This window comes from Eriocheir sinensis, chromosome 13 (assembly GCF_024679095.1).
Source record: "Eriocheir sinensis breed Jianghai 21 chromosome 13, ASM2467909v1, whole genome shotgun sequence".
Taxonomy (NCBI): domain Eukaryota; kingdom Metazoa; phylum Arthropoda; class Malacostraca; order Decapoda; family Varunidae; genus Eriocheir; species Eriocheir sinensis.
Genome location: NC_066521.1, coordinates 15,501,958 through 15,526,383, shown reverse-complemented (window position 1 = coordinate 15,526,383; position 24,426 = coordinate 15,501,958). Strand labels below are relative to the sequence as shown.

General features: G+C 41.5%; 1 protein-coding gene and 1 long non-coding RNA gene across 5 annotated transcripts; one reads left to right on the top strand and one right to left on the bottom strand.

Moving 5' to 3' along the window:
- The first annotated feature begins 1,190 nt into the window (after nt 1–1,190).
- LOC126998064 (uncharacterized) lies at nt 1,191–19,209 on the top strand. Of its 4 annotated transcripts, none has more exons than XR_007752617.1 (4): nt 1,191–1,892; nt 11,096–13,775; nt 13,866–18,050; nt 18,117–19,209. XR_007752617.1 is itself a non-coding variant. In XM_050859439.1 (2 exons), exon 2 carries the CDS (start codon nt 11,531–11,533, stop codon nt 16,622–16,624), a length of 5,094 nt encoding a protein of 1,697 aa, XP_050715396.1. In that variant the 5' UTR covers nt 1,191–1,892; nt 11,096–11,530; the 3' UTR covers nt 16,625–19,209. The 4 variants fall into 4 exon arrangements, 1 of the variants encoding a protein (XP_050715396.1); XR_007752616.1 differs by having other exon boundaries at nt 11,096–13,820; XR_007752615.1 differs by having other exon boundaries at nt 11,096–18,050.
- LOC126998070 (uncharacterized) lies at nt 12,574–24,426 on the bottom strand. Its single transcript, XR_007752620.1, has 2 exons — nt 21,683–24,426; nt 12,574–20,006 (listed from the first exon to the last, which is right to left on the bottom strand). It is a non-coding gene; the product is annotated as an uncharacterized LOC126998070 (long non-coding RNA).

Below are 24,426 nucleotides of genomic sequence, written 5' to 3'. Positions count from 1 at the left end.
GTGATGTTAAAATTCATCTGCCATTTCTCTGACCAAGCTGACAGTTTGTTGAGATCCTCCTGCAGTGTTCTAGCATCCTCCCCTGTCCTAATAGTGCGTCCTATTTTGGTGTCATCTGCAAATTTACCTATGTCACTAGTTATCCCATTGTCTATGTCATTGATGTAGATAATGAAAAGAAGCGGGCCTAAAACTGAACCTTGAGGAGCCCCACTGGTAACATTACCCCATTCGGATTTTTTACCGTTAATGGTAACCCTCTGTTTCCTGTCGCTAATCCACGCCTTAATCCAATCAAATGCCTTCCCTCTTATCCCATGTGCCCTGACTTTATTTAAGTCTCTGATGACGTACCTTATCGAAGGCCTTACTAAAATCAATATAAACCACATCATAGCTCTCATTATTGTCAGCTGCCTCGTATACTCTAATGTAAAAGGATATAAGATTAGTGAGGCACGACTTTCCTTTAGTAAACCCATGCTGAGTCGTGAATTAAATTATGTCTGTCTATATGGTCCCTAATACTATCAGCTATTATTGACTCAATCATCTTACCTATAACTGACGTCAAACTAATCGGCCTATAGTTCTCCATAGAAGATTTGTCTCCCTTCTTAAATATTGGAATAACGTGTGCCTGCCTGCCTCCATGAAACAGGCACCACCCCTGTGTCTAGTGACTTCCTAAATACTTCTGTTAACTGCCCACTTATTTCAGTTTCGCATTCCTTTATCACCCTGGGGAAAAGTTCATCTGTCTAATCACGAGCTCCCTACTTATGTTGATGTCGGTTAATTCTTCTATCTCTTCTCCCCTGTAGATCTGTTCTCCCTGAGGTATATCATCTCATCTTTCTTTGGTAAATACAGTTAAGAAATTTACCAAAGAAAGATTAGATGATATACCTCAGGGAGAACAGATCTACAGGGGAGAAGAGGTAGAATAATTAACCGAGTTAAACCGACACCAACAAATGTAGGGAGCTCGTGATTAGACACGGAAGGATGATGATGAGCACCGAGGCCAGGCCCACCTAAAGCCTATGCCCCTGACTTTACACAGCACACGGTATTCATAAACATAACTAAGAGGGCGCCGATAGAGGCATGTGGAGCCCGCGGTGAGGCTGAATATAATAGCACCAAAACGTATGGAGCAGAATATGACTGGCCGTGTGAGGTTGCGTCAACGCGCCTTCAGTGGAAAGTTGGACTCGGTGGGGGCAGTACACACACTTGACAAGGCTTTCGTAGGAGTGTGGGGCGTTTCCGGGGGTAGCTTTAAGACCCTGGTGATAGTGTGACCTTTCTCCTGTATTGTGAACGTAAAAAAGCACTCGTGTGAACCAGACTGACCTTGACCCGAGATGATTGATTGGAAGGCACCAGATGGGCTAAGAATACCAACCTGTACACACCTCCACAGCACACACGTGGGCCTCTACTCGTGTGTACTCTCTGCCCTTAGCTTGTGTGCAGTCTGTGACCTGTTAAAGTGTTAATGTGCCGTTGGTGAGCTGGCGAGGTCTGGGTCTTTGCAACGGCTGTGGGAGTAAGCAGAGGAGAGGAAGCAGAAGAGAGGACCGGAAAAAACGTGGTGTAAAGACCTAAGAAGTGATACAAAGCGTCAAAGATATAGAGAAGGAAGAGAAGGTGTACAGAAAAATAAGGAGGGAAGAGTGAACCGGAATTATATGCTGTGGAGGAAGTTAGGTTCAGCTTCCCACCTCACATCCACAGCCGCCCAGCACACTGAGAAGCCTTACTTTACATCACACGATTGGTTTCAATGGCTAAACGGAGCCCCTTCCACAAGACAAACATTAGGGGAAGTTGGAGCCCGGCTTTCACAGTCCTCGCCAAGCACACCCTTCATGCTTAGTCCCCTGGTTGGTAAAAGTTATTTATTTTGTTTAACACCGAGCTCTCACCAGAAATATCGATACCACAGCAAATTGGATAAGTCCTAAGAGATAAAACTTGGCTAATATTTATTTTATGGTAGCCATCTCTTACTAGATTAATACTAACATTGTTAGTTTGGTCTCTGGATGCAGTGCAGTAAGTAGTAGTGCTTCCAGGGAATTAAAAAATCTTAATATAAAAGCTGATTGTTTATCTTTTTGGCAGTGAGGGGGTCAGGTTGGTTAGTTTAGATTCAGGGTATTCAGTCTTTCACCAACATGGTCAACACTATTTTTTTCTTTTAGATATAAATGTGCTCTTCAACATTTTAATACCATTTGTTGCAAATTATTTGTTTCCGAGATTTTTTTCATTTATTTTAATATAGGTGGTCGATAGGGTTGAAAGCCCCTTTAGCAGGTGGGAGTCGAGTTGGGTAAAGCCACCTACCATTAGGAGCTAGTTTTAATTTAATCTTTATGCTAATTTATTACCCATTTCGTCATGCAGAGTGGCGGCGGGCAGTGACTGGGGAGCACTGCCAACTCAGAGTGAAGTAAATGTGAGACTGGATTTTACCAAATTTAGTTAGGCCAGGTTAGGTTGATTTAGTCTGGTTAGACTTGTTGAGTTAGACTGTTTAAGATGATAACTTCCATTCTCAACATATAAAAACATAAATACCAAGGACTCCAATGATATAAGTCCATTGACTCCTTGGCCAAAACTCTAATGTAGCAGTTAGTGGCAACATGCCAACTCATAGTGATGTATAACCCAGCAATGAATTTTCTGGTAATATGTCAACCTTTCGATAAATATTCGTACCACTAAAGACATGGCCACAAACTCAAGCAGAATGGGGTACATTCAGAGTTGCCACCCTGCGGGTGTCACCACCGACTACGTCTTTGTGCCCGAAAGTCTTCAACTATTCCTTTATTTATCGTAAATTACCTGTGTTTCTCTGGGACTTTTAACAATTACACTTGTTAATAAAAATGTTGTTTTATTTGTAAATGAGAGAAAATAAATACCGTCCGGAAGCCTATCCTCATCAAATATTGTTCTTGTATGAAGGCCCTGCGAAATCAAGCAGAAGTGGGCTTTTTAAAAAATTATAGGTACTGGTACTTATATTACAATATTTGCTTAGATTGGCATTACTAGCCACTACAGAGTTTGAGATTGTGTGTTGCCTGGTTAGCTGCCCCAAAGCATGTTAGGCTATGGCACACAGCTGAGGTAAAGAACCTAGAGCAGGGGTGTCAAACTCAAATCCTTTCGAGGGCCAGTTATGCACTTGGTTATGATCTCGAGGGCCATCAAACATTTGGTACCAGTACTAATTACATATTGGCAAGATTGAAGTTTGAATATGAATATGAAATAAATCAGTCATATGAATAAAAGGTAAATGTATTATGTCTCATCTTAACAGTTTAGTATTCTCCTCAACTGTAACAATTATAGTAACTCGAGTTGAAGAATCTCGTCACCTTGCGGGCCTCTTAAGACCATTCCACGGGCCACATTTGGCCCGCGGGACATGAATTTGACACCCCAGTCTTAGAGGATAGAGTGAGCCAAATCCAAATCTTTCACCAAGACAGGTTATAGAGGAAATGAGGAAACAATATGAGCAAAAAAACAACAACAACCTAATGATATACAACCTGCCAGAGATGTCTCCAAGGGATAACAAGGAAAGAAGAGATTAGGACATGACAGTCTGTATTAACTTTTTCAAAAAGTAACTACAAGCAATCCACCTAATTGACTAGCCTGCATGGGGTACAATTACCAGACAGTTCTAGAAATGCCAAGATCAGTCTCAGTCCAATGTACAGCTGCCATTCCCTTAGATAAGCAGAATATATTATACACTATGTTTAACAAACGGTGACTGATCAGGTAGCAGAAAAAGTTTCTCTTGTATGTTGATGAAATGTTCGTTTAAATCTAAATTTCTCCCTAGTGTTGATGGGATAGGACTTGTTGTTGATGGTATAATGAGACTTCTACACCTTGAACACCACTCTTAATTAAAAATCTTGTATGAGCACATTTATGTGTGGAAAATTCAAGTCCCCAAGATGAAGCATTGAAATAGAGGTGGGTATACTGTACTGTGATGAAGAAATAATTTGAGATAATCTGCAGGGTAATTGACAAAGGGAAGAAACAATAAGGACCCAAACCAGAGGTAGCAATCACAGAAATCAAAAGATGAGTAAAGTCTAGGGAAGTGGACTACCCTAAACCCAGACCACTACTGGGCCGCTAAACTAACACCACTAAACCAACACCAATGAAACTGGCATGTGCTGAAATGAACAAAGTGTCTCAGAAATACAAATGTAAAACACATCAAACATACCTCCATAATGACCCCCCCCCCAAAAAAAAAAAAGAGAAGCAAACACATAACACAAGAACTAAAAGCTCATAGAAAAGCTGGTGAACAGGACTGGTACATTCAGAATAACACCCGAAAGAGGAGAGTGCTTCACCCACTACCTTCACCATATCCACCCATCACCAGTATCACCCAACCACCACAACAGCCAAACTTTCATAAGGAAGACAAATTAATGTCAAGCCTGAGGTGGCACCAGACGGGACGACCAGGTGCCACTTTCAGTTTTCCAGTGTAACATGGTTGATTCATTTAAAAACAAGACACTTCCTTCAACTTAATATTAACTAAAGTAATAATGCAAAGACTTGGTGGCATTTTATTGAAATAATTTCACTTTGGTTTAAGGTTAGAGTATGCTGTTGAATATTAAAATAAAAATTGAAAATATTCAAAATTGAGTTATAGGTTGTCCCAACATCTACCGGCTCAGATGCATCCAGTGGTGGTGTATTTTTTTGTCTACCATAAATTTAAATGCCCCTAGCGAAGGGATGTAAATACCTCGCGTGTGGGCGTGGTGTGCTGGGAGTCATTACAGTGTATTTTTTGCAATGAATAATGCATAATAATCACCTATCAATGCATTTTAGTGAGTCACATCATCATCATCATTTCATCGACGCTTGCTCCTAGGAGCTCCCACCAGGGGATGGCCACGGCAGAAGTTTCCAACTTTCTCTATCCAGACACCCCCTCCTTGCGTGCTCAATGTTTCTCAACGATCTTTCCCCCCTCTCCCTAACGTACTCTTGCACCCTATCTCTCCATTTCACTGGAGGTCATCCTCTAGCATTCCCTCCCTCTATCTGACTCACATACACCATTCTGGTCATCTTACTCTCCTCCGTTCGCCAGACCACTTTAAAGTCTGTCGCCTCACTTCTTCCACCACTCAACACTTCTTCCCTTCACTCCCAGGACACATTCCAAAACGCTCGTACACACTTTCATTACTCATTCCATCCATTCTACTCACACCACAAGCACTCAAATAGCTCATTTCCACTGCCTGCCTGCAGCCTTCGCCTTTGGTGTCCTTCATCTTCCACCTTTGATTAGATAGTTAGTGTAGCTTGTCACAAACAACCTCGTAAGGACCAGCAGGTCTGGTGTTGTTTGTTCTTCCTTTGTGTTCCTTTGTGTACACCTCTGACTTTCATTTCAGGCTCACGTTTCGCTTGCATATATGAGGGTTGGTACTATTATTATATTTCTCAAATCCCTCTTTACCTCCATGCTCACACCTCTGCCATTCATGATTCGTCCCAAAGACCCTACCACCCTTCTTCCTTGCAATGCCCTTTCTCTCAGTCAGCGCCCTGCCCTCACTCCGAGAGGTCAAACCGCACGCGCTCCTGCTTCCGTGACCTCGCTCGCTTGCGATTCCACCCTCGTGTGCTGAACTGCACTGTACTTTAGATCTTGTTGTGCTATTTCGCGTTGAGCTGCATACTGCTTATTGTCAACCGAGTTAGCTGCCTGCAGAGATGTGCTGAGTGCCTGTGCTGATTGCTGTGCGACCACGTGCTTTGCTGGACAGTATTCAGTGTTGCCCCTATTTTTACTACCTCTCTCTGCCTGTATCTACCCTCTCGCCGTAGCACCCTGTAAAACATATATACACATATACACAAAACACAGTGTTACACTCTTTCCACCATATTCATTATATATTCCAGATCCCACTCCTACGCCACTCCCTTCACAGGTGTGGAGAGTGGCCTGACCTGACTTGATCCGAGTATTCCCCCAAGACACACTATTCCTCCTATTTACTTCCTCACCTGCGTCTCTCCCTCTCGTCCCTCACGTTTCGCTCCTCCTCTTCTCTCCTCTCTCTCTCTCTCTCTCTCTCTCTCTCTCTCTCTCTCTCTCTCTCTCTCTCTCTCTCTCTCTCTCTCTCTCTCATAACTACCCCCCACCTGCCCCTCTCTATCCCTCCTTTCGCACTCTCTATCTCGTTCCCACCCTCTGTCTCTCCTTCCCCTTCCTTCGCCCTCTTCCTCCCTCCGTCCCCATCTCCCTCGTATGCCTTCCCATCTCTCTCTCTCTCTCTCTCTCACTTATTCTCGCTTATTAACACACGTGTCCCTCTGCCCTACGAAAAAGAAAAAGAAAAGCAAATAAATAGATAAACACTACTCACTTGCTCTCTCCTCCTAACCAAGATGGCGCTAAAGAAATGCTCGACTTGCACAGGAAACTTCTCTGGCCATTTCTTCTCAGGACAATCGACTGTCTGCAAGATCTGCCTGTTGACACAGCAGATGGAAACAAGACTCCTTCAACAGGACGAAAGGCTGACGGATGGCGAGAAGATCACCGAACTAACAAGTACTGTTGGAACCTTGCAGGAGTTTATCCAGGCCAACATCGTCGCCCCTGCTGCAAGTGACGCCTCATCACCCTCCGCACCTGCTCTCGATGCCCAGCCACCTTCCGAAGAAGACACGTCACAGGGGACTGGTAGAGCTGACGCTGAATGCTTCACCCCCGTGAGAGGAGGAGCCAGACCCACCCCTAGAGCCATTTATCCAACTCATTGCTACAACAGATTTGCCATACTGGAGGAGGAGGACGAGGAACAGAGCACCTTCTTGGTCGGTGACTCTATGATTCGCCATCAGGTGGTCGAATTCTGTGGCAGAGTCCCCCATCGTAGGCGTAACTACTGTTATCCTGGAGCTGGTGTTGACGACATCACAGCTGCCCTGGACGAGGTCTCCGCTGTGGCCTCTAATGACTCACTGTTTGTTCTCCACACAGGTACAAACGACGTCACCACGACCAGGTCTGAGGAACTGCTGGACAAGTACCGTAGGCTCATCCAGCAGTATAAGTCTAAATCCCCAAATATTTTGATTTCAGGAATTCTACCACGGACATGGGATGAGAGCGACTTCTACAGTAAGGCCTTCAGCCTCAACAACCGCCAACAGACTCTCTGCGGAGAGCTTGGCGTCAAGTTCTTTAACGCCTGGGACCATTTCTACGGCCAGAGTAAACTTTTCCAAAGGGACGGTATACACCTGTCCCCCATCAAGGCAACCAGATTCGGAAGGCCCCTCAACAACGCTGTACGTAACGCCCGAATAAAAAACGACTCAGCCACGTCCTTCCATCCCGCCCGTGTAAATAGACACCATACACCGCAACAAACTCATAACATTGAACCCGCCAGTACCACCACCTCTATTACCAAGCCTCAAGATAACCTAAGAGTCCTTAGTTTCAATGCGCGTAGCCTAAGAAACAAGTTTGATGAACTGCGATGTCTTGCTCTGACAGAAAACTTTGATGTAATTGCTATAACCGAAACATTTATCGACACCACAAATATTGATTTAAGTTCCGAATACAACATAGAAGGCAACAGACTCTTTAACAAGGATCGTGTAAGCCGTAGAGGTGGTGGTGTCGCCCTTTTTGTCAAAAGCTATTTGCAACCCACTGACAAAACACCAAGAAATAGTAACGTTGAACATTTGTGCGTGCGAGTAAACATAGCAAAAGTCAATTTAAATATATCTGTCACTTACAGGCCTCCGGGGCAATCACTCGATGCCAATCTTGAAATGTACAGCATCTGAAGGCAGTCACTTAATAACAGTGACTCACTGATATTAGGAGACTTTAACCTACCCCATATCGACTGGGCGACACTGTTAGGTACAGAAGGTGAGTCACATAGAATGATTGAATTTTTAGAAGAAAATTATCTAAGCCAAATGGTTTCTGAACCAACTCGACAAAATAATATACTTGACCTTGTTATAACGACCCAAGATACCCTAGTCAGTAATGTCACGGTAGGAGAACACCTTGGTTCCTGCGATCATAAACTAGTGCGCATTGACATTAGAGCTCAAACATCGGTGATTGAAAATAAAGTAAAGGTGCCCAATTTCAAAAGAGCCAACTTCGTAGAAATCCGACGAAAACTAACAGATATGCAACTATCAGATGACGGCAATGTAGAGGACGCCTGGCTAAGCTTTAATAAAAATCACTTACTCACTCAGCAGGACACATTTGTCCCCTTGTGTGAAAAGTGAATTAACACTAATAAAAGCCCACCTTGGTTTAATAGCAAAATTAAACACTCAGTCAAGGAGAGAAAATTGTTTTACAGGTTAAAGAAAGAACAAAGCACGCCCGAAAACATTAGACTATAATGATGCCAGGTGACGAGTAAACAGATTAGTGTGTCAGGCAAAGCGTAGATATGAAGAAAATATTGCAGCCAACTGTAAAAATAATCCGAAATCCTTCTTCAGTTACATAAACAACAGAAAGGCGATCAGAAGTGGAATTGGACCCTTAACAAACAGCGACGTTGCACTAGTAACCTATTAAACAATTACTTTTCCTCGGTGTTTAATACTAACAGTCCTCCAACCACTGCCACCAACACCAGTACTAATGTAAATCCTGAGCATGCATTACCTAACTTTGAAATAAAACCCGATGAAGTCCTTAAAGCCCTCAAATCACTTAAAACAAATAAAAGTCCTGGACCTGACAAAGTATATCCAACTCTGCTGAAAGAAACAAAGAGCGAAATACTCTCCTCCCTCACAACCGTATTCAATATGTCCTTGTGACAAGGCATCGTCCCTTTGGATTGGAAAAAGGCTAACGTGACACCGATTTTTAAGAAAGGAGACAAAAAAGTACCAGGTAATTACAGGCCCATTAGTCTAACTTCAGTTGTAGGTAAGCTACTTGAGGGCATAATTAGAGACAAAATTGTGAGTTACCTTGAAAGCCGCTCATTAATTGGGGACTCACAACATGGCTTCCGAAACAAAAGATCCTGTCTATCAAACCTATTAACCTTTTATAACGACCTCTTCACTGTTTATGACGTAACCAAATCACTGGACGTAGTCTATCTTGATTTCCAGAAAGCGTTTGATAAAGTCCCACATCATAAATTACTTTACAAATTAAAGCAAATAGGCATTGACGGTCAAGTAAACCAATGGATCGCGAATTGGTTGAGCAACAGACAACAAAGAGTAGTGATTGACGGATTTAACTCAGAGTGGGCGCCGGTCACTAGTGGCATCCCTCAGGGCTCGGTTCTTGGCCCAGTGCTCTTCATTATTTACATCAACGACGTGGATGTTGGACTCAATAATCGCATTAGTAAATTTGCAGACGACACAAAGATCGGTAACTCAGTTCTCACTGCCGAAGACAGGCAAAGCCTCCAAGAGGATTTGCACAAAATTTCAGCTTGGTCGGATAGATGGGAGATGCCCTTTAACGTAGACAAGTGCCAGGTCCTTCAAGTTGGAACGAGGAATAAGAAGTTCAATTACGAAATGCGCGGCGTTAAACTCAAAAGCGTTCAATGCGTCAAGGACTTTGGGGTCAAAATCACGTCAAACCTCAAATTCTCACAGCAATGCATCGATGCAGCAAATAAAGCGAACAGAATGTTGGGCTTCATTAAAAGAAACTTTTTATTCAAGAATAAAGATGTAATACTCCCGCTCTACAATAGTTTAGTCAGACCCCACTTGGAATATGCGGTAGTTTTGGTCACCCCACCATGCACAGGATATTGCTAAATTAGAAGGTGTTCAGCGTTAGGCAACGAAAATGATCCCTTCCTTGCACAACAAATCTTACAAAGAAAGGCTTTCCACCCTTAACATGTTCTCTCTTGAGAAACGTCGCCTCCGAGGAAAACTGATCGAATGTTTTAAAATACTTCATGGTTTCATGAATGTAGACAGATCAACATTGTTTATGATTGATGACACTTTGCGCACAAGGAACAATGGCATAAAACTCAGATGTAGACAAGTAAATTCAGACTGCACTAAATTTTTCTTCACCAACGTTGTAGTGCGAGAATGGAATAAGCTCCCACCATCAGTGGTCCAGTGTAACACGATTGATTCCTTCAAAAAAAAAACTCGACCGTCACTTCCTTCAACTTAATATCAACTAGAGTAGAAATGCAACGTTTTGGAGCCTTCTGATTAATGTAAAATCACTTAGGTTTAAGGACAGACCACCTAGTCTGGATCATGGGGTCTGTGTGGTCTGATTTTCTATGTAAATTTATGTAAATGTTTACACATATCTAATCCAAGGTACTTAAACTCATTGACCTCCTCCATTTCTTCACCATTCAAAATTACTTAGCATTCTTTTTCACATTCAATTCCCACTCTATATGGGTATTCAAAATCTACAACCTCACTTCTACTTTGCTCACAAACCATCACTTTACTTTTGTTGACATTTACTTTCAGCTTTCTCCTTTTACAGACACTATCAAAAACACTGACCAAATTTTGCCTTTTCAATACCCTTCCCAGAAAGAAGGTGCAGATAGGAATTGATGGCATTACTATTATTACTGTTATCATTATTAAATATTATTATTACTGTTATTTGTGGACATGTGACAAGTGTAGGTAGGTGGTGAAGGAAACATGGGCCGAGATACTTCATTCCTAGCTAGTTTCATCTGCAGGAATAACAAGTCAGGAGTACAGTGCTTGCTTCTCAGCCTGTGATTCCTGCACTGCCTATGTTGTACCTATAATTATTATTATAATTATTATTATTATTATTATTATTATTATTATTATTATTATTATTATTATTATTATTATTACTACTGCTACTACTTCTACTACTAACCATTAGTGTTACTATTACCTCTACAATACTTTTACTACTACTACTGCTACTATTACTACTACTATTGCTATTGTTATTATTATTGTTACTTTTTTTCAGAATGAAGAGCAGACAAGGACGATTTCTGAGCAGCAGCTGGAGGAGTTTCAAGTGTTACTGTGGCACCCGATTAAAGCCTGGCTGGACACCCAGGTCTTCCGGACAAGTCTTCACATCTGTTCAAGTCGAAGTATTTTTTTTGGTGACTGAGTGACAAAAACTGACAGATGATTGATTGATGGATATATTACCCTTTTAATTTTTGAGTAAAGTTCCTTAAATGGTTCTGTGCCAAAGAAATCCTGTATCAGCAATAAGCAGTGTTTCTATTAGATCTACATGATCCCTTAGAGAAGTATTGAAATTCATCAAAACAAACTTGGATATATTAGTGTCATATGAATATTAGATGCTTTGCTAATCCACCTGCTAAAGACAAAACTTGTATTATCATTGCTATTGTAAATACCAGTAAAGCCAAACATTCTGGAAGTCATGATGGAAATGACAACTCAGCCCTATTATTCAAAATCAGTGGCCAAATGCAACCTTGAAAGGAAGGACGGTGTAGAGGTGAATAGTAAAACAAGTTCCAGCATAACACACCAAGAAGAAAAAGCTGCGAGGTCCTTAGAGAGAGACGTGATGGTGGAGAGAGTCAGCAGCACCACAGAACACCACTCGTGGAGAACCTCACAGAAGCAGCAGAGGGCAGAAATGAGTAGCTCAACAGAAATGATGTTGGGGGCCAAAACTCTGTCAAAGAAACGACCACGAGAAGAAAAAGATAAGCATTCAGGAACCCCTTGCAAAGAGGAGACCCAGCATAGATCACATAAGTCAAAACATCAATCATCATCACGTGGTAGAGAGAAGAGTGTCAGGAGAGAACATAGTAGGTCCAAGTCCATATCCAGGAGGAATGAGACACTGCAATACAGCACATCCTCAAAAAGACACTCTGAAAGGGAAGCAAAAGGTGCTGACCCAGAAGTGTCCTCGTCCTCACTGGTCCTAGTACTGCATGGGCGTGCCGTCCCACCTCCACCACGGATTGGTCCCTTGTCAGGCCGTGATGATAGAAAGCACAACTCATTGCCTCATACAGAAAAAGAGAGATCTTCCAAGCCTCATGTTGGAAAAGATGACAAATACAAGGACAAAAGCAAGCAAAACCACTACAAAGAAAGAGACAAAGAAACAAGGCATAAGGATAAAAGGACTGACACTTCACCTCATTTCAGTGGTAGTAAGAAATCCACCATTTATGAGAGAATGGTGGAGCTGCAAGTCAGGGAAATAAGAAATAACTTGGAGAAAATAAGCAGGGAAGTACTAGAGACAAGGGAGGAACCCACATCAAAATCTGTACATTCAGAATCAAGACATGAAAAATATAGAGAGCTCAGGGAGGGTCAAGACACCCAAGATACCCTAGTAGGTCCTTTTCTCCCCTCATCACGATGCTGTTCACCTCCTCCTCGCCCGACTGAAATAACAAAGTATTGGTCGGATGCAGATGAAACAGAAGATGAGAGTGACACGGAGAAACATATGATGCATGTCAACTCTGTCAATATTGTGCTTAATTACATGAAAGCACATTCAGACAAATACTATGAGAAAGGGAGAGAGCCAGTCAGCCAAAATAAGGATGGTGAGACTGTGAAGCCGAAAGGTAGCATTAAGGAAAGATTGACCTTCTTGTCTCAATCTAGCTCACCATGGAGAGGGTCCAAGGGAGAGCATGTCAAGAAGCAAGGTAACTTTGACAGAGGAAGGAAAATGCACTCCAGACATCCAGCCAAACAGCGGCATGCAGGCCCCTTTGTGCAAGAAAATGTGTCACCTACCAGAGAACAGTATGACTGTCACTCAAGGTTAGGTTCTTCTTCGACTGAATTATCTACTGTCGTCCTTGACCTCCTTGCTTCCCTGAGTGATCAACAATCCAGGCTTCCCTCAAGATTCGCACAACAACAACGCAGAAGTTCACATTCGCCACTCCAACTTGGAGAAGGCAGAAGCAGTCAGCTACATTCTACCCATAGAGATGGAGAGTCATATTCACCAAGGTATGAACGAAGGTCCTTAAGGAGAGAGTCATGCTCTCCCTTGAGGCAGAAAAGTGATTCTTTGAGAAACAGAGGGTCTCACTCTCCCTCCAGGTACAGAGATGATCGTGGGAGAAACAGACTGTCTCACTCTCCCTCCAGGTACAGAGATGATCGTGGGAGAAACAGACAGTCTCCCTCTCCCTCCAGGTACAGAGATGATCGTGGGAGAAACAGACTGTCTCACTCTCCCTCCAGGTGCAGAGATGACTTTGTGAGGGACAGAGAGTCGCACTCTCCGTCCAGGCACAGAGGTGACCCTTTGAGGAATAGAGGGTCACGCTCTCCGTCCAGGAACAGAGGTGACTCTTTAAGGAACAGAGCGTCACACTCTCCTGGTTTCAGAAGGAACTTCTTGGGAGACAATGAGTCTCCCTCTCCTTCCAGGCACAGAGGTGATTCTTTGAGGGACATAGAGTCACACACTCCCAGGTTTGGAGGTAACACTTTGAGGGACAGAGAGTCACACACACCAGGGTACAGAGGTGACTCTCGTGGAGGCAGAAAGTCACACTCTCCTTCCAGTTTCAGAAGTGACTTTTTGAGAGACAATGAATCTCACACTACTTCCAGGTACAGAGGTGACTCTTTGAGGGACAGAGAATCACACACTCCTGGGTACAGAGGTGACTCTTTGAGGGACAAAGAGTCACACACTCCTGGGTACAGAGGTGACTCTTTGAGGGACAAAGAGTCGCACACTCCTGGGTACAGAGGTGACTCTTTGAGGGACAAAGAGTCACACACTCCTCTGTACAGAGGTGACTCTTTGAGGGACAGAGAGTCACACACTCCCAGGTACATAAGTGACTTTTTGAGGGAGAAAAGGCTGCAAAATGTGAGCTTTATAAGAGAAAAAGAGACACTTGTTTTGAGTGACAGAGAATTTTATCCCTCAGTGTCTGAGAGGCCTCCTTTACGAACATCTCCAGAGTTGCAGCTATCACATGCACAATTGAGGGAGCCACATTTTAGTCATGAACTAAGCCAGAGGAACCATTCTAGGTCCCCAAGTTCTAGAAACCATTGTAGAACACAGCAGAATAACGAGAAAAATGCTATTGGAAACAGTGATTACTTTTTTAATCCTGCTGTGGAGGATGATGAGGATTGCCTGGAAGACAGTAAGCCTTGCCCTGAAAAGGATCAAATGCAGAAAGGAGAGGGGCAGTTTACAGAGAGCGGTAGTTTGAGCTGCAATTCAATAAAAGGCACCAACACCTCAGCTCCTGTAGCTGCAGCACATGTTAATGACCCCAAGCTACCTGATGATGTTATAAAGTCCCAACTTTGTGATTCAAACAACCAAAGAAACTTTACCCCAAGGTCACAGACACAAATTTTTGCAGTAGGTAGTGAGCCCACCATTGGCCAGCCAGAGGACTTCTACCTTGAGGAATCAAGTACTAACTCCAGGTATCATCAACCTTCCTTTGTGCCCAATACTAATGGGAGGCAGTTACTGACTGGCCAAACTGAGCTCAATGAGCCAAATTTACCTGGACCTTCTGGAGTATCAAGTGCAGCTTCCAGTGGCATAAGAGATGTGAATGATCCCCCATACTGGTTGAGTGACTCTGACCATGACTCTGATTTAGAGGATTTTGATAATTGTCTGTCTGAAGTTAGCACACTCATTGCAGACCATGAAGCTGCTACTTCTGACAAGACCCCATCAAATGCAGGAAGTGTAGTGACTGTACCAATAGAACATGAAGCTGTAACCACACAGAGTGCCAGACAAGAACAAGAGAAAGAATGTTTGACACTCAACTCTGCAGAGATGACTACTCTTTTGAGCCTGATAGAGATTGCAAAACAACATACCGCAACTGGAGATGACCTCTCCAACAACCTGCCGAGAATTCTGGATAAGATTCGTAAAACCACCACCATCAGCAAAAATGATTCAGAGACATCAGGAGGCCAAAATGGAGACAAAAAGAAGAGGCCTAACATGCCTCAGGGTAGTGGTGGTATGCAAGACAGCACAATGGATGCAGGAAGTAGCAGAGGCACCAGTTCTGGTGGCAATGTTAAGAATGTTAAGAGTAATAACATCCAGAGAGGTAATAAAGGTGCTGCACCCTCATGTAATGAAGCTACAAAGCAACTCTCTAAGGACAAAATCTCTAAAAAATATGCAGTTAAGAAACTTTCAGGAACTAAAGATAGCAAATCACAACAAAGGAAAGATACTCTTCAAGCTGGAAAGGGCAAGGGTAAGCCCTCAGCAGGTGAAAAACAGTTAAAAGCTGAAGGCAACAGCCAACTCCAACAAAAGAAAAGTAAACTTCAGGAGAAAAAGGCCAATGATAACCCATCAGTTGGAAAAACTCAGGTGCAATCTTGGAAGAAAAAGGCAAGTGATATACCACTACAAGAGAATGAAATAAATAAAGAGAAGCCATTGAAGAACAAAGGGATAGTGAGTAGAAAAAAATCAGAATGCAAGAATCACAGTGGAAGAGGGGCTACAGATAATATAAGTTCAGTAATTGAAAAAACCTTTGCAAACATGCAGTGTGTCAGAATATATGTAGGGGACCTTCCAGCCTCTACAGAAAGTGTTGCAAAAAGTAACACCTCATTGAAAAGTCCAAAAAAGAGACCATTCAAGCAATTGGATGAGAAACTCCTTGTTAAATATGATTTCGATTCCATTAATGCTTCTGAGTCTCCTGAAGCCAAAGAAAGCAAAGATACACTGCTGCCTCCTGATGATTCACCACAAACTGTACATCCACTCCATCAAGAGACCATTGTCCTTGATCACTCTGTGGACATATGTCTTGCCTGCAAACACAAGCTTGTGCCTGACGAGTATACAAGTATCTCCCTCAGCACAGGGACTGTCACTATGAGATGCAGAATCTGTTGTACCTTTATGAAAATGGAGAAAGTTATGCCACAGGGCTACTTTGAGAATACATCTGATTTGAAAACAAAAACTTTACAGAAAAAGTCAACTTGCAGCATAACTTCTGAGGTCAAGAAAACTCTTCATTCTTCCAAAGGAATACAGAAGACAATAAATAAGGAAAAAAATGTCACTCCAACTTCCACAAAAAGGATAGAAAAGATGACTAAGTCAGTAAGCAATAAGTTTATTCCCAAAATTACATCAACCTCCAAAGTTTTGCAAGACAAAGAAGGAAAAAAATTAAAAACATTAACCAATGAAAATAAGACAAGTACATCTGCAAGTAAAAGTAAAGCCAGCATATCAAGAGAAGATAAAGAAGAATCGTCAAGTAATTTTGACTCCATTGATCCCAGCCTTCAAGTGTTCCCATGGAGCTCAAATAGGAAGCGGAAGAAAGTACACGAGGATCTCAAACTTAGTGATGACTCATCTGATAGTGTAGAGGATGTTATTAAACCGATACGCAAGAGACCGACCAAGAGAAAAAGGATCATTAAAAGTCCATTCAATTCTGAGGACGAGGATGATACTTCCAGACTAGCAAACTAGCCCACCAAACCTGTAACTTTCAGCACAGCCACAAAATCAAACAGAGCCATCAAACCTTGTGCAGCCCCTAAAAGAACTCAAAACCTTGATGTACACAACATTCATCAACAATAATCACTGTTATCACCTTTGCCCCCAAATCAAGCTCTGACACCACATTAAATTTTGCCGCTTGAGGAATATGTAAGCAAAATTATATGAGAAAAAATACCAATGCAAGGTCCTCACCCTGGCTCCAGTAAGCAGGCTGTCTGGTAATAATTATGATGCACAAAAAATGATGAATTAGTGAAAAAATAATTATCAATATTTATTTTTGTTTAATAGGAATCTCAGGTTAGAGAAATAAATGTTCAGAGAAAATGGCAGCTCCTGATTGACTCTTACTGTAAATATCAATCATAATAGTGTAGGGGAGAATGGATTCGGTTTCAAGAACTTGACACTGGTCATTGTGAACATGATGGGGTGCATTGTGCATCCAGCCTTTGGAATTACCAAGCAAGTTCATTTGATACTCGATGACTCATGGATACTCAATGTTTTTATGTTTTGAAAAAGCTTTGTTATTGGGAAAAAATATGTATTTCATTTTGAATCTAATATCTAGTCTAATTTCTTGCATAATTTATTTCTAAAGTTCCATGTGGTATTTCCTGTACACATGCTACTCTTCAATGCTCTTGAAACTCGTATTTCACATTGCAACACTCCAATGTCCTCCTGGGTACCCAATAAGTTCTTGAAACTGGCGCTCAGCCCATTGAGGGTAAAGGGAAGAAACAACACTCCTCAGTTCAAGTCTGGAGACTTCTACTTGTGGTAGTGGCCAGTTAATGAAAGAAGAGATTGCTCTTGGGGTATATAATATGGTGGTTGCCCAGAGAGTAAGTTTTATCTGGCTTAATGCATCTTGGACAACCATTTCTACAGTAATGAGGCTTATAGGTCAGTCTCTTCTTAATTTATGTTAATGATATCGATGATGGGCTCACTTGCAAAGTATCAAAATTTGCTGATGACACAAAAATTGCTAGTAAAGTAACTGCGACACTCGACGAAGAAGCTTTACAATCAGATATAGATCGACTTGCACGTTGGGCCAATCAATGGCAAATGAAATTTAACGTTGACAAATGTAAAGTGTTGCACATCGGGAAAAATAACAATCGCGTTCGGTACGTAATGAATGGCCAACAACTTTCTGCAGTAAGTAAAGAAAAGGATCTTGGAATCACTATATCAAGCGATTTAAAGCCCGGTCAGCATTGTTCAGAGGTAGTTAAAACTGCAAACAAATTGGTTGGCTTCATCGGACGAGTCTTTAATAATAAATCCGAAAAAGTAATATTAAAACTGTATAATTCGTTGGTCTAGAGTACTGTGTACAGTTTTGGTCTCCCTACTACAGAAAAGACATAGAAAAGTTGGAACGGAATTTCTCAACCTAGGAATCATCTTTGTTACTCTTCGTAACAAAGATGATTCCTAGGTTGAGAAATTTGTCATATGAACAAAGGCTTAAAGAAGTAAATTTGTTCAGCCTATCAAAACAAAGAATGCGAGGCGATCTAATAGAAGTGTTTAAAATGTTCAAAGGATTCAGTGATATTAATGCGGAAGATTACTTTACAATTGATCGATCAAATAGAACAAGAAGAAATCACAATTTGAAGATAAGTGGTAAAAGATTCTCGGCGCACGAAGCTAAACACTTCTTCAATCGAGTTGTTAATGTTTGGAACTCTCTACCTTGTGATGTCGTTGATAGTACAACAGTTACGGCCTTCAAGAATAGATTAGACAAGTGTTTTGAATCCAACCAGCAAGTAAGATATTATTCATTGTCGTAATAACGTTAAGTTCTTTCGAATACTGGTGTCCTTGTCCGCTTTTATCGCCCGGTTAGTGGTAGCAGTAATGGTAGTTCTTTCCTCTTTCCTACATAAATTCCATGCAGTTTTTCCATGCTGCATGGTTCTTTTTCCTTTCCTGCCAGCTTTGGCTGGAGGGATGGGGGGGTGGGGAGGAGCCTTCGCCTTTGCTGTCCTTCATCTTCCACCTTTGATTAGATAGTTAGTGTAGCTTGTCACAAACAACCTCGTAAGGACCAGCAGGTCTGCTGTTGTTTGTTCTTCCTTTGTGTTCCTTTGTGTATGTGCAGTCTTCAGGTTCTCTATAGCACTCAGCTGTTCTTTACCAGGTGTTGGGTGGTGACTGATGACTGCATCATATTTGTGAATGCTTTGTAATCTTATAGCATAGTAGCTAGTTTTTATTTATTTTAGGTTGACATGTATGACAAATAACTTATCTCAGCCTTACAAGACTGCATCAAATTTGTGAATGCTTTGTAATCTTATAGCATAGTAGCTAGTTTTTATTTATTTTTGGTTGACATGTATGACAAATAACTTATCTCAGCCTATTATAAGGCTGTGGGCATTCAGGTACCTCATGCAGAAGACAAACAATGGTATGAGTTATAGTGCATTCCATCAAGAGTTATGTGATGTGTGTCCTTATCATTTTAGGTTAATGTCTGATATCAAGAAGCTGCGGGTTAATGTCAGCACCACCGACCATTGTGGATGTTATTTTTTCAATTTTTCTTTAAGTAACTGTTTTCATGTTTTGCAAGAGTTTTGGTATTGGGAAAAAATCTTCATTTTATTTAGACTAATATCTAGTCTCATTTCACGTATATGGTAATTTATTTCTAAAGTATGGGTCTGTTAAAGTAACATCATGATGATCATAATCACTACAGTACGGTTACTTTCTCGGTCAAGTAAAGCTTTAATGCAGGGGTGTCAAACTCAAATCCTTTCGAGGGCCAATTATGCACTTGGTTATGATCTAGAGGGCCATCAAAGATTTGGTAATTACATATTGGCAAGACTGAAGTTGGAATATGAATATGAAATAAATGAGTCATATGAATAAAACAACAGTTTAATATTTTCCTCAACTGTAACAATTATAGTAACTCGAGCTGAAGAATCTCGTCACCTCGCAGGCCACTTAAGACCATTCCGCGGGCCACATTTGGCCCGCAGGCCATGAGTTTGACACCCCTGCTTTAATGTATAAAAAAACTTCCTCCATGAGGAAGATATCTTAATCTGTGAAGCAGACTCACCATCCAAGTCATGGTAAGGATGGTGATGCTTGGAGTTGTGGCTTACATGAATAAAAGGAACATACTTCAAAAGCAGTTTGTTAATTGCTCCTTAATATTTCATTCTGCTCAGTTTTTTTTTTGTAATATTCATTTATTCTAATAGCTTTCAAGAAAAAAAAATACTGATACCTGGGTAAAATCAGTAGTCCCTGGTTGGTAGGCACAACACGTACCTTTCCTGGTTCCAGAGAACTTGTTCTGAAGAAAAGTAAAAATGCAAGTTGTATACGTATATAAAAAGAACCACTAATAGTAAAATTAGTATTAAAATAAAACTGATATTTTTTATTAGGTATAGTTGCAATCTACCGAAAGAGATGCACATAGATATTTCATAATTATCATTTTGTAATTACAAATAAAAAAAATATTTTTATGTACCCATAGACACTGGGATCATGCATAGGCTCTGTGAAAATATGTTGGAGCTTGTAATGGAGGCCCTTCAAAACTTTACAATGACAGCAGAACTGTGCCTGTCTGTTCTTTTGCTTGTGCACAAGGTGAGGGATGTTTCCTTCGAGCTGCATGTTTTCATAAGTATATATGTACTACATATAGGGCCCGTTTTCCCTAGTGATACTAGGAGATAAATCTTTAAAAAAAATGATAAAAAAAAATGTAAAAAAATATCAAGTATTTCGAGACAGAAGAATTCATAGATTTAAGCTGCATACATAATATCAGCATGTGGTCGCACATTTCCTTGACAATAACAGTAAACGTATGTTGCCAGTGTCAATGTTGGAAAGCCCCAATTAAGTACTTTCGATACTAAAATTCACGTTTGGTGGTGGACAGGCCGATATATGAACATAAATCAAAACTACACGTGTTAATCAAGATCCATACGCCATCGAAAAGGAACAAATGTGTCCAAGCAGTGAACCCTATACTTGAGATGTCACTGGTTAAAGAAGTGAGACACTGCCAGACACATCTACTATTCTGGTTTCTTTACCCAACCAATTAAGACTACAACATGAACAACACAAAGGCCTACAATAGTCTGTAGACGTGCAAGTTTTTCACTTTTCACAGGTGGTTGTTACAGTGAGTTCACGTCAGCCAGCCATCAGCTGAGGCAGGGCATGTCTGGATGCACGTATGCGGTGTCAGACATTTTGGCCATCGTATTTTACTGTCTCATAAGCCTAATGTTACTGTTGCAGAGTAATTTCATGATTCATATTAGGTATGGAAAGTCAGGTTTGTAAAGATTATAGTAGCCTACGGTATAGTATAGATAAAAATTGCAACATATAGCTTGGGAGCTCTAGATAATGACTACACATAATTAGGGAAAATTTAGTATTATACACCTGTTCAAAATAATGGGGACCTGTGGGGAATCGGGGTTTAGGGAGGGGAAGGAAGGGAAATTGACAAAAATCGGACTCCAAAATTTCCCCCCAAAACTCTCTAAAATAGGGAAAATTCTCTACTCCCGAAAGTTTACGGAAACTTCCCGTCCCGCGCTGCTTATTTCCGATAGCTCACACGGTCACACCGTATGTCGAATATATTCAAACTACTACAACCTAACTTTACATAACCTAACCTCGACCCCCTTTCTTAAGAGGTGGGGGGGGAGGGAAGCTTCACCCCACTCTAACCCCCTCTGCTAAGGGACTTGGGAATTTTCCATGTCTTAGGGAAATTTTGAAGGCCCATTTTTCAGCTTATTTGACTCCACCCAAAAAAAAAACGATTCCCCACGGGTCCCCAGGCTTGTCGTGGGGGATAGGGGGGCTGGAGTGGCGGAGAGGGAGGCGGACTTCTTGTGAAGAATTACCCAAAATGTCTACTATAAGAAAATAGTGAACTAGTAATCGTTAAAGAAACACAGACAGAAAACAATAAACATTACGTACCATAGGTAGGCTAACTAACGTGACTGGAGATGTGCGGCGGGTGGTGCTATGGTGGTATAATGTGGGTATTACAATTTACAAAACGCGAGCACTGTTGCAAGCGGTGCGAGTCAGTGGAACGCGTACAAGACACGTAAAAGAGATGAAATTATAGAAAGCGGATAGGCGGGGGTAGCTGGTATATTTTGCTAATTGTTCCCTATTACGAACCCCAACACCGCCACCGCCTTTCTCCTCACCACCACCTCCACAGACACTGATCCTTCCTTCCTTTCCCTCATACATTGTTTACTCCTTCATATATGTGTGTGTGTGTATTTATAATTACTTCTTGCAAAATTGCATTTTCTTGGCATATGGAATCACGCCCCCCTTGTATCGATCCATGTGCCTGGGTTGCTAGGCTATCGTTCACACCTAATCAAAGAGATATGGTAAATTTGTAGCACTTCACCAGTCTCGCATTTCCGAACGAAACTAGTTTTTTTCGGTAGTTTTCGGCCTGTTTTGAATGAATATGCGTGTCATTTCTATCGCAAATCACGTGTTTTTTTTTTACCCCCCCCCCCTTCCAACCAAGAGACTAATGATTTGCGATAAAAAATTTAGAGCACATTCATTCAAAACAGACCGAAATCTACCAGAAAAAACTAGTTTCGTCCACACAGGTGCATTTAAACTAAACATAACCCTAACATAACCTAACCTAACCTAACCTAAAACTAACCTAACCTAACACTAACCTAACCTAACCTAACCTAACCTAACCTAACCTAACCTAACCTAACCTAACCTAACATAACCTAACCTAACCTAAAACTAACCTAACCTAACACTAACCTAACCTAAAACTAACTTAACCTAACACTAACCTAACCTAAAACTAACCTAACCTAAAACTAACCTAACCTAACGGCCTCCCTCCCTCCGTTATAAATGATTTCCGAGGGGTGTTTATGGGGATGAATTTACTCAGAATGCGGAGCTCTTTCTAATGGTCAGGGTAAGAAAAGCCATCTCTAGACTGGTGTACTCCTACAACAATACCAGAGATATGCTTGGTGTCTTGCGCAGGAATGTGTTGGAGGTGAGAAATTCGTCTGCCGCACAGTAGTTCACTGTTCAACTGTCACACTAGGAAAACTACGGCAACCCAGTGTTGCCACTCATGCAGTTTTTTATTAGAAGTAGTACCAGATTGCACCAGTAAAGAGTACCAAATGAGAACAAAATGTACCTATCATACACAAGGACACTATATATATATATATATATATATATATATATATATATATATATATATATATATATATATATATATATATATATATATATATATATATATATATATATATATCCTTTCCCTTTACTCCTATTCCTCCCCTTCATTCCTACCATCCATCCAACTTTCCCTCCCTTCCTGATCGTTGTTCCTTCACGCCTTTCTTCTTTCTTCCTTTCTTCTTTTCCTCCCTCCCCATTCTCTCCCTTTCATCCTGTCTTCCCATTCTCGATCCTCCTATCCGTCCATCCAGCTGTTTGCTCGGTTAATTCAGAGGATCCGTTTGAAGGTGGGAATGTTTAGAGCTTTTAATTAGGTTCATAATTACACCGACCGAAAATTACGGTTTAATTTACAGGGATCTAGGAAGAGTTGTTATATACACGGTGCCTGATGGTGGTGGTGGGATGGAGGTGCAGGAGGGAAAGAAAGGAAGGAAGGAAGGTTTGCCGAGGTGGTGGTGAGTAGGGGAAAGGTGGTGGAGCTTGTAACAAAGAATGAGCAGTAGAAGGTAGTGGTGGTGGTGGTGGGGATGAAGGCGCAAGAGGGAAAGGAAGGAAGGATCAGTGTCTGTGGAGGTGGTGGTGAGGAGAAAGGCGGTGGCGGTGTTGGGGTTCGTAATAGGGAACAATTAGCAGTGGAAGGAGGTGGAGGTGGTGATAGTGGTGGTGTTGCAGGGGAGAGAAGATTAAGAAGAAGGGCCAAATAACGTGGTGAAGGTAATACAGTTAGTGGTGGTGATACTAGTGGTTTTCTGTAATCCCGTTTCTTTTGAAGGGGCGACTACGGTAACAAAAAAAATCCTTCACATACAATAATTAATTATATAAACATTCTAGATTCACTAACATTAGATAGATGGGTAAATAAAATCACCACAAGTTTATAGGTTTTGAGGAAAGAAGAAGAGAGAGAAGGAGAGTAAGTAGTCGTGTGTGTGTGTGTGTGTGTGTGTGTGTGTGTGTGTGTGTGTGTGTGTCGGGGTGTGAAGTGGCATGGGAAGCGTCGTAGTTTTATGGAACGGCTCAATTTGCAGTTAAGGGGCCTGCGCGGTGTTTTGCCATCGTTCATTTGCAAATTGTATAGTTTAATTTGGGGGAGAGGACACAATGGAGCTGGCGAGGGCGTGTTTTTTAATGTTTTTTTTTAATTTATATTTTATTTTTTGGTCTGTGTTCAGTGGCTGAGTGTCCTATCGTGTTTCTGTTATTCCACACACATGAGGCTAACACTTCGAATCCCTTCACCTCGTTAATACACTAAATATCCACACAAATAATTAAACAAGGACATCGGTTAATTCGAGTGAGGTGTAAGAAGTAGCCTTCTCCCCCAATGCGTTTTCGTTCAGTCTCCCCTGTTTAATGGGCCACTGCGAAAGAAAACGGGATGTGGAATTCTATTTTTTTTTATTTCCTCCTTTCAACTTGCTGTCATTTGGCCATCCCCAGGAACAGGTATT